Here is an 11121-nt window from a genome sequence, read left to right as displayed (position 1 = left end):
GACTTAGAATATCTTTTTAGGGGACACTATTCAACCCACTAGGAGCCCTGGTGGTACAGCAGTTAAACACTCAGTTATTAACCGAAATTTTTAGTGGCTCCAAGGGAAAAGATCTGGCAATTTGCTTCCATAAAGATTAACCCAACTCATAGCAACCCCATAGGACAGAGCGGAACTGCCCCAAAGCTAACAAAAGCCAACGGCCCCATCTTTCTCCCTACAACCTTTAGGCTAGCAGCCAAGCATTCTAACCACTGCACCATCAAGCCTCCTTCCCATAAAGATTATATCCAAGAAAACCCTATGGGGCAGTTCTGCTCTGACACATGGGGCCGCCATGAGTTGGAATGGACTCGACGGTACCCAACAACAACATTCAACCCACCGTACCTGTTAACCCTGGTGCGCTGAAGGACTCGCCCTCCAAAGATGCGAGACCACAACCTCCTTCCTTGGCAGGACCACGCTGGTCACATTAGCAACCTTGGGCATGTGAGCCTCCCAGCAGCCCCCCACCTTACCGAAGGATCCTCAAACCTACTGGGATTTCCTGAGTCAGTGCAAGACGAAGCAGTGGAGGAGCTTTTCCAGCTGGAACTATGCGGGTTATGTAGTGTAGACAGCTGGCTCCACCGTAAATGTCCTCTCCCTCTCTGGAAGCAACAGAGAGCGTGGCTGCCCAGCCAGGCACCTGCTTCCCAGCTCGTCCTGCAGCTTGTGCGGCCCGTGATCAAATTCCCTGGGTAGAAGGTAGCAGCAGCGTTTGCCTGACCCAGTAATTCCCGCAGGTGGTCCTCTTGCTTCTCTCTTTCCCAGGGCTGGGCTGGCAATGAGCAGAGTAGCCTTGGAAGCTTGAGATGGCACTGCCGCTAACCACCTGGATCCCCGATGGGGGAACAACTGCCTGCTGACTGGAAGCACCCACACTAGCCTGTAACATCAAAGAGAAATAAACTTCTCTCTATGCCACTTGGCTCTCTTGTTACAGCAGCTGAACCTTCCCTAACCAGTACCAGTTGTAAGAAAAAGAAAGCCATCTCAAACCAGCTTAAGTCAAAAAGGGGTTGGATTATCAACTCCACTTCTCCACTCTCTTGTAATAAAATTATGCATCCATATCCTTGCCATGTCCCTGAGTGCTGCAAACGGTGAATGTGCTCAGCTGCTAACCAAAAGGTTGGAGGTTCAAGTCCACATGGAAGTGCCTCGGAAGAAAAGTCTGGCAACTTACTTCTGAAAAGCCAGCCATTGAAAGCCCTGCGGAGCACAGCTCTATTCTGACACTCATGGGGTCGCCATAAGTTGGAATCCACTAGATGGCAACCAGTACTGGTTAGGCCCCATCACAGCCTCAAGGTGGGTAGGGCACCCTTCCCCCCCTTGACTTTGGGCACAGCCATGGGGCTTGCTTTGGCCAATGGGAGGTTAGCGGATGTGCAGTGAGTGGAAGCTTGGAATGTTCTTGTCCAATGAACTTGCTTTCCTGAACTAGCCATGGAAAGAATGCCCCGGGTAGCCTGATGAGAAACTTGTGGAGCAAACCTGGATGTCTTAGTTATCTAGTGCTGCTATCACAGAAATACCACAAGTGGGTGGCTTTAACAAACAGAAATTTATTTTCTCATAGTTTAGAAGGCTAGAAGTCCGGATTCAGGATGCTGGGTCTAGGAGAAGGCTTTCTCTTTCTGTTGGCTCTGGAGGAAAGTCCTTGTCTCTCTGAGCTTCTCTGCTCCTGGGGGATCTTCATGTGGCTTATCATCTCTCTTCCACCAGCTAGGTTTGCTTAATCAGCTCCTTTTATATTTTCTAAGAGATTAACTCAAAACATGCCCTACACTAATTCTGCTTCATTAACATAACAATACAACCCATTCCCAAATGGGATTATAACCACAGGCATAGAGGTTAGGATTTAGAACACGTATTTTGGGGAGACACAATTCAATCCAGAACACTGGACCAACCCAGACCCTGGAGCCCAGCCCAGCTAATCCCAACCTGCTGAACCCCAGCAGACCAACAGAGATGTGAGCAAAAAATTTATGCTTACCGTTGAACGCCACTGAGACCGTGGGGTTGTTTGTTAGGCAACCTTATTACGGCAATAGCTTACCCATACAGGGAGTTTCTTGTGGAACCCAAGGGAAGTTAGTTTACTAGGCAGTATTGGGAACCACAGAGGTTTCTCTGGTGATTTTGAGTGGGTGTATTGTCACCTTGAAGACTAAGGTACGCCTGACCCAAGTCATGATGTTTTCAATCACCTCATATGCATATGAAAGCTGGACGATGAATAAGGAAGACCTATGAAGAATTGATGCCTTTGAATTATGGTGTTGGCGAAGAATATCGAATATACCATGAACTGCCAAAAGAAAGAAAAAATCTGTCTTGGAAGAAGTACAACCAGAATGCTCCTTAGAAGCAAGGATGGCGAGACTACCTCTCACATACTTTGGACATGTTATCAGGAGGGATCAGTATCTGGAGAAAGACATCATACTTGGTAGAGTGTCAGTGAAAATGAGGAAGACCCTCAATGAGATGGATTGACACAGTGGCTGCAACAATGGGCTCAAGCATAACAATGACAGTGAGGATGGCGCAGGACTGGGCAGTGTTTTACTCTGTTGTACATGGAGTCACTATGAGTCGGAACCGACTCGACAGCACCTAACAACATTGGCTAACACAGAATTGTTGGGAAGCTGAGAACAAGCGCCCAGCAGGAGCTGAGCGAGGCCAAGGCCTGCATAAGACTTCACTTCTGGCCCCTGACCACGTGCAGTCTGACCCTGCCACAGCCCTGGGAACAGTCCCTAAATTACTTTTCACCTGGTGTCTCACCCTCAACATTCAGAGTCCCTGGGAGAAGCATTGGTTGGGCACACTTGGTCTCATGCTGTATGAGTGTCATAGAGATGTCACAATCATGTACCACAAACTGGGTACTTTACAGGAACAGAAGTTTATTGTCTCACAGTTCTGGAGGCTGGGAGTCTAAAGTCACAGTGTCAGCAGGGTCACGCTCTCTCTGGAGGCTCTAGGGGAAGTTCCTTCCTCGTCTCTCCCAGTTTCTGGTGGCCCCAGGTGTTCCCTGGCGTGCAGCTGCCCCTGAACTCCATTGTCACATGGCCACCCATCCTCTGTCTCTTCTCCTCTTTTATAGGACACCACTTGATAGGAGTAGGGCCCACCCCACTCCAGGATGACCTAACTGATAACATCTTCAAAGACCCTATTTCCAAACAAGATCACATTCACTGGTCCAGGAGTTAGGACTTCAACACAAACTTGGGGGAATACAGTTCAATCCATAACACACCCCCATATCTACTCTCAGAGCCAGGAGAACGAGCAGGGGCCCTACTTCGCCCCCGGCCCCATCTTGGGTTCCCTCCCATTGGGAAGGGTATCTGGACACCAAGCAGCCAGAAGGACCAATGTCCACCACAGACAGGACTGCAGGGAGGACCAAAGGTGGGGTGGAGCTCTCGCTTGGTCTCAGAGCTCCCAGGTCAGGCTCGCCCCTTCCTCTGTCCCCAAGGCACTCAACGTGGCTGCCAACCCCTCCAGGTTCTCTGTGCTCAGATTCAGCTGGCTTCTCTTTCTCAGCTCCAGTTCCAGATTTCTGGAGACCTGCAGAAGCTCCTGGTCAGTTGTCCATCAGCCCTGGCAGCAACCGTGAAGAGTGGGAGGGGCAATAACCAGGGGGAAGGAAGAGGAGGCAGAAGCAACAGCAGGCATGGAGTCTGACTTCTGTGGGTTCAGGTCTGGGTGCCAGCACCTATTAACTTCATGTCTTCGGTAGTCGTCTGAGCCTCAGCTGAGTCACCTGTGAAATGGACGTCACCTGTGTGACCACCCCTCACAGGACTGGTGTGGAGACTGGAGGTGACATACAGAGTACCTGGAGCTGCCTGTGTTGGACAGCAGTCCTGGGGAGGGAGCCCCCAAACACTCAGTGCCTGTCCTCCGCTCTCCCACTGTGCCTCCCAACTTTGGGTTCCATGAGACACTCCCTGTATCAGTCAGCTATTGCCATTATAAGGCTGTGTAACGATTATAATTGTTGAAGCACCTGTGGGTTCTGGTTGAGCCCAAAAGAGAGGTGGAGGAAGCCCATGGACCTGGCCCACCCAGGCAGCCTCCCAGGGCAGGGCAGGCAGGGGTGGAAGTGGAAGGAAGAACAGGAGATACCTGGTAGGGCACTGTAGATCCCATCTCCTGGGGGGCTGCCAGGCAGGAGCCAGTTCACCTTGCTTCCTGGCCTCTCCCTACACGACCTCATCTGCCAGGCTGCCAGGGCTCATCTGGACGCCTCTATGCCCCTCATCCCCAGATCCACGAAAGTCACAATCTTCCGCCCCACCCCCATCTCTCGAGGCTGTCACAGCTGCTTCATCCCCCATTACAGCAGCCTCATCTGGACCCAGGACAACGGTCTCCTGCCCAGTCCACCTGCCACAGCAGCGGGACCAGGGCTTCTCACTGCCCCAACTCTTCCCTGATGCCCCAGCAGCCAACTGTGTCTCACCCCATCTTCCATTGCTGCTTCCTGGGGCCGGGAGGCCCATCAGAGCATGGGCCCCAGAGACCAGAGGGAGGGTAAGCCCAGATTTCCCACTCGCTGTATTTCCTTAGATTCATTCGTTCACTCATCCATTCCACACAGCTCGATCTGGGCTAGGAATTGCACCCAGGCACAGGGACCTGGCCGGAGCAAGCCCACCCCTGCCCTCATGGGGTCCATGTGGGGAGACTGGGAACTATCCATGTAAAGTGCTTACAATGGGGCCCAGCACGGCACAGGGTAAACACTGTGGACATGTTTACTCATCACTAGTACGCATCTAAGGAGCCCTGGCAGTGAAATGGTTAATCGCTAGGCCAGTAACCTGTAGGTCAGCAGGTTCAGGAGCTCTGAGGGAGAAAACCCTGGAGATTTGCTCCGGTAAAGATTACAGCCTAGGAAACCCTATGGGGCAGTTCTACTCTGTTCTGTAGGGTCACTACATGTCGGAATCAACTCGTGGCACACAGCAACGACGACAGTCCCCATTTAACAGTTCAGAAGTTTCCAGCCAAGTAAGCCATCCCGTCCGTCCCAGCAGAGTCCTGCCCTCCTCAGGCCCAGGGGCAGGTCTCTGTGTGTCCCCAGGGTAGAGTCGTGGGACCCTGCCCAGAGCCTGGCCTCCAGGACAAGAGTCCAGCATGCTGGGGGAAGGGCTTCCACTAGTGGGAGACACCCCACCCCCACCCCTCAGCTTCCCCCCGGGGGGAAGCCCACCCTACCTCTTGGGAGGGAGACAGAGCAGAGCTGTGGCTGTGGGATGCCGCCCATCATACTTGGAGTCAGGGCAGAACCCCAAGAAGACACCAGGAGGTGGGGCTCAGCCCACCAGCTCCCTCCTTGCGGGGGGGGGGGGGGGGGGTGGTGGTGTCCCACGCAAAGGCTGAGCCGCCTCCTGCTGAGACCCCTGGGTGCAAATTAAATGCCTAGTAGTTAAGGTCCCCGCCTGCGGTAACCACGCAGGTGGCTGGGCCTTCCCTTTGTCCTCTGCAGCGAAGCATTTACAGTCAATAAGCAGGCCAATTAATTCCCTTCAAAGACCTCTCAATTATTCATCCTGGGCCACAGAAAGAACAATTAGAGATCTGCCTGCTCTCGGTCTGGGGCTGGGCTGCCAGTGATCGAGTTCCCCCCCTAGCCAGGGGCCTCGGGGGTCCCAGGGGCCCTGGACCTCCGTGAGCACCCCCTCTTCCTCAAACTTGCATGGGCCCATGTCGTTATCCTCACTTATTGGGGGAGGGTACCGAGACCTCCAGCGGCCCAGTGACCATGGACATGAAGCTGGAAGCTCCCTCAGTGGCTGCCAGTGGGGGCAACGCCGGGCCCCTCCGTGACCAGGGAGGAGGCCTGTGCTGGGGGGGGCAGAAGGGGAAACGGGAGAGGCAAATGGGGTCCGCCAGCAGCTGCAGGGCGGAGAGTAGCGCCTCATGGCCCAGGGGCCCGCCATACAGGGTCACCTGTGAGGGCTGGAGCCCCTGGAACGGCCCCCAGTTCCAAGGGAGAAACCCTGGAGCCCCAGCAAGGCCACCTCCGAGGCCCTAAGTCCCTAGCTCCCTCTCCTTCCAACTTCCCAAGTTGCCCAAGCCCAGCGCTGGGGGCCTGGAGGCAGAAGACAGGAGGCCTTGCCCGGCCTCTCTTCTCCTCTCCTGCCCGAGGCCCCCACAGCCGCTCTCTAACCCTGACCCCCCCAGACAGCAGTCGCCGGCATGCGCAGGGTTAACTCCCAGCCGCTCCCAGGCCCGCAGAGTGGGGGGCGGGGGGCCGGGGGCGTGCCTGTCGGGAAGTATGGATTTCTGCAGTGGTTTTACTGGAAAAGCTGTAGCTGAAGGTGGGAGGGGGTCACCATGGCAACTTCTGGCTGTGGGAACAGGTTGGCTGGTGGGAACCCATTCTTCCAGGGGCCCCAGGGGGCCCAGCGGGCGGTTGGCACTCCGAGGACCCTAAGGCTGCCTCCTGGGGACCCTCACCGTCTCGGGGAGGCACAGAGACCCTCCCTACCCTGGCGTGACCCATTTCTCCTCCTCTCCGCAGCAACAGCACCCAAGGGCCGGGCCCCTGACTCAGCCGCCCCGCCCCCCGCTGAAGTGCCCCCATAGCGGCGGGTTAATCGATGAACCAATTACCCGGGCCGCCCGGGAGCTCGCCGGAATCTCCCTCGTGGTAGAGCTTTACTTCAGGAGAACCTCGACTCCGTGGTCTGAGGTGAAATTGAGGGGGTGCCATGAATGAGACTACCCCACCACGGCCCACCCCCACCGGGCGGAGGCGGGGAGGGGGAGCAAGAGCTTATTCCCACTAGGCCTCTATTAGGAAGATTCCGGCCAAGGCGGCAAGTTGAAGGAAGTCCTCCCCACCCCCAACACAAACACACTCAGCCCCTGCAAGGAAATCCGGGGGCCTCCCGAGGCCCCGAATGGGGTGCGGGAGGCCACCCCAGCCCTGAGGCCTCGGAGAGGTACGCTTTTAAATCCCAACGCCCCTGCCCGCCCCCCACCCCTCATGGAATTCCTGGCGCCTGGGCTCTCCCCTCCCAGCGCCCCACCTCGCCACGGTTGCCCCCAGGCGGGACCTCCCGTGGGGACGCTCCGTGAGGCCCACCGTGGGGGGCCCGACACAGTCCCCAGCCGTGAGGCAGTAACTACTGGGTGCGGAGCGCACTGCGCGGGCGGGAGCCCACGGCGGGGCTGGAGACCCCGGGCCAGGCTAGGGGCGCGCGGGGCACAGTGAAGTGGACACTACGGGAGGGAGGGGATCCGGGCCCTACAAGTTCAGTTTCTGCGGGGCCCTGCGGAGCGATCCGGGTAGCCCCTCCCTGCAAACCCTGCAGGCGCTGGGTGTGTGCGCTCCAGCTGCCCTGGCGGGGAGTGCGATCAGGGGGTGTGCCCGGGAGGCGCTTCCAGGAATCTCCAGGGGCGCTGCCCCAACGGCCGGGGGCAGAGGGCATAGGCCAGGCCGTGCCTAGGAAACGTGGCCCGGTGGCATCCATGTGGCCCGCGGGGGCCTGGCAGAGGGAGGCGGCATGCACTACCCTCCCCCTGCTCGTTTTCCTTGGGGCGACGCCAGGTAAGACCACCGCCTTGGAGTTCACGTGGGCTCTAATCCCTGCTCTGCTGGAGGTCCTTAGAGTGGTAATTACGCTGAACCTCAGTTTCCTCATCTGTAAAATGGACAGGATAAGACCACCCATCTCTCCGGGTGCTGGTGAGGACTAAGTGAGATGACTTGGCGGCCCAGGCCCGTTTAATGGTGCAAGATTCCGAGGTCAGGTCCTTTCTTCCCCCACCCCCCTCCACTAGAAAAGAGCCGGGATTCTTCTCGTGTCCTTCCTGGTGGCTGCTGAGAGGTGTGGGTCCCACGCTCCACCGCGTTCTCCAGGGACAAACTGGGGGGGGAACCGGCCTGGGTCGTGGCGCCCCCTGCTGGCGGGGCGGGCGCAGGTCAGCGCCCTGTGAGATTAAGTAAACCTGTCCCAACGCCAGTAGGTGCCTGAAATGGTTTAATCCATGGGGTCCTCTCTTCCCCCACAGCCCGCACGAGTTCTGGCCGGGCTGGATTTGGGGGGCGTCCCGCTTTCCCGGCCTCCTGCTGCTCGCCCTGCAGTCCCCTCCCGCCCCTGCGCCCGCTCCAGTTCCACTGCTCGCTCTAGCGGATCTGCCGAATCCCGATAAAACATTTGGGGGAGATAAGTGCTGCGTATAAATAATTAAGACCACATGCATATTCGCCAACAACAAAAAAAAAAAGTTTAAAACCCCCATTCCGGGAACAGCTGCCTGTGTGGGGCCCAGGCGGGGCCTCCAAGGCCCACCCCTACCCCTCTCTGCTCCTGGGGGAGGATCCGCGAAGGGCTCCTCCCCACAGCCCCTTCCCCAAGCCCAAGAGGGCTGTCTCCTTGCTTGGCCCAGTGTGGCCAGGGAGAAGTGGCAGAGGGGCTCTTGACCCAAGTGCAGCGTGGAAGTGGGGCTAGCACCCCCAGTGGCCAAGCCCCAGCAGGGTCCCCCGACCCCGGGGCCTGCAGGATCTGGGCCCCCACTGGGTGCCCAATAAACATTTACTGAGTAAATGAATGGATGAACCAATGAACTAAAATTGAGCTCAGGTTCCAGGGAAGAATTCACCCTCAACTCTGGGTGAGGCCACACAGCCTGTTCCCCATGCACCTGGCAGGGACACCTTTTCCGCCTGGCACCCTGTAAGGCCTCAGGTAAGAAGAACTCAGGTAGGATGGCATACTCTCCTCCTCCCCAAGAAAGGTCGCACAGGCTTGTCCTGGCCTAAAGGGCTTGCCCTGCCTCACCCCTGCTCCGGGACCTGCCAGGACTCCCTAGGGACAGCAGTGTCTAGTCCCATCCCTGTCAGCTCTCAAGGTCCTCTGTCCCACTGGGCCATCCTACCTGGTCAGAGGAGCCACCTGGGGTGACTTGCACATGCCAGGCTTAGTCCTACCTCCCAGCCTTTGCAGGAGCTGTGACCCTGCAGCCTGTGCTTTCCTCCCCCTACCCACATAAATCCTGTTCCTCTCTCAACTCATCTCCCACCCTCTGAAGGAAGCCCCCTCCCCATCTGTCCTCAGTTTTCCCAGCCTCACTTATTCAGGAGATGCTACAAGTCAGAATCAACTCGTTGGCAGTGAGTTTTCTTTTTTTTCTCCCGTGCCCTTATGTGCTGAGCCCTGCACTAGGGATCCCATGAAGGAACATGGGTCTGGCCCTCCAGGAGCCCGCAGCCTAGTGAGGGATGCCGCAAGTGACCCATGACAACGCCATGCCATGAGGGCTGCTCTGACGCAAGCCAGGTGTCGAGAAAACAGGGAAAAGAGTAGTGTGTGTCCCGGCAGAGGGTTGGAGAATCTGGGAAGGCTTCCTGGAAGAGGAGGCAGCCTGAGCCAAGACTAAAAGGCAGGTGGCACATTTCCAAATGCAGATGAGAAAGACTGGACAGTGACTACTGTCGGTTCTACGCACACCTGTGGTACCCACAGCCAGGTGGGTCTTTCCAGCATTTATAGGGAGGAAGGGTGGAGCCAGACCTCAGAGAGATGGATTCCAACCCTGGCTCTCTATCTACAGCAAGCTTCTCTACCTCCCTGAGCCCCAGTCTCCTCACCTGTAAAATAGGGTCGTGGTACCAGCCATGCAGGTTCTCGTAAGGACTGGACACGGGGCTCCAGAGCTCCAGGGCTCCAAGGCCCCCATCTGTGGTCCTCTCTCCTCAGCGGGGATGAAGGACCCTACCCACACGCCCGACGAGGGCTGGCAAACCTATAGGTGCTCAAGAGATACTGTCTGGTGGGTGGACTGAGGACCTTGGAGTTTTCTTCCAGCGTCTTCCTTCCCCAGTGAGCACTGGCCTTCGCACCCCAGGACGCGTGGGGCTCACCCTGCACTCAGGATCACTCGTATCTGTGTCAACTACCCCCACAGCCCAAGAACACCTGACAGTCTGAAGTGCCTGCCCTGGGCTGGGGTAGGAACAAGACAAACGCTTACGGAATTAAGCTTTCCGTTGCTGAAGCCCCCCCACCCCAGGGACCCTAGGGCTGGTGAGAAGTGTTGTCCTCCCATTCCAAGTATGAGTATGGGATCTTGCATTCCTATTCCCTCCCCTATACTCCAAGGCCAGAGCGGCTCAGTCTCCTCTTGCTCCCAGTGGGAGCAAGTGCCCACCAAAGGGAGACCTGAGCCCCCAGGTCACCTCCTGGTCTTCAGATCCCACATGTGGTCCTTATCAAGCCAGTCTGAGACTTTTAGATGCCAACAGCCCACCGGGTAATGGCAGCGGTGGTGGTTCACTGGTGGAATTCTTACCTTCCACGCGGGAGACCTAGGTTCCAGTCCCGGCCAGTGCACCTCACGCACAGCCGTCTGTCGGGGCAGGCTTGTGTGTTGCTAGCGTGCTGAACAGCTTTCAGTGTAGTCTGCAGACTAAGAAGGACTAGGAAGAAAGGCCTGGCAATCTAATTTCAAATATCAGTCATTGAGAACCCTATGGGTCACAACGGTCCAATCACAACCAATCATGGGGATGACACAGGACCACCAGTTCTGTTGCACATGGGGTCACCATGAGTCAGGGGCCAACACGATGGCAACACACAACAAGCCCTGGGCCTGGACCTGGAACCTTCCGCATCCAGCTGTCCTTGCCTGGGAACTGAATAGGCAAGTTCATGGCGTACAGAAATGATGACACATGGACCCTGACCTCAAGAACCAGTGGCCTCTGCACTGCATCGTGTGTCCTACCAATAAAAATGTTTGCACTCAGAGCTCCCGCACATGTGTAGTTATTTGTAGATTGAGTATCCACAACTGTGCACGTGTTACCGCATTGTAGAATCTCCACAAATGATAGAAATTTGAAAAGGATGAGATTTAAACGCTAAAGTTCTCCTCCCCACCTCAACGAATCATCCTGTGTATGCCACTTTGGAGACCAAAGTCAAGGGGAGACCCTTGGGCTCCCCAGCTGTGATGGGGAGCTTTGGGTTTCCCCCTACTTTTGCCCATCCCCCAGCCTCAAGCTCCAGCCTTTCTTCTTCCCAACCA

At 56.5% G+C, this 11121-nt stretch overlaps 1 protein-coding gene across 1 annotated transcript; it reads left to right on the top strand.

The window, feature by feature from the left end:
* Positions 1-3745: 3745 nt before the first annotated feature.
* On the top strand, positions 3746-10834 carry LOC126063197 (BRD4-interacting chromatin-remodeling complex-associated protein-like). The gene is made up of 4 exons (XM_049861379.1): positions 3746-3761; positions 4343-4608; positions 6605-6775; positions 6884-10834. The coding sequence occupies exons 1-4, from the start codon at positions 3746-3748 to the stop codon at positions 7298-7300; spliced, it is 870 nt and encodes a 289-aa protein (XP_049717336.1). The 3' UTR covers positions 7301-10834.
* Positions 10835-11121: the final 287 nt, after the last annotated feature.

The sequence above is a fragment of the Elephas maximus genome, chromosome 19 (assembly GCF_024166365.1).
Source record: "Elephas maximus indicus isolate mEleMax1 chromosome 19, mEleMax1 primary haplotype, whole genome shotgun sequence".
In the NCBI taxonomy this organism is placed as follows: Eukaryota; Metazoa; Chordata; class Mammalia; order Proboscidea; family Elephantidae; genus Elephas; species Elephas maximus.
Note: the sequence above shows the minus strand (reverse complement) of the source record. Positions and strands in the feature narration are given on the sequence as shown.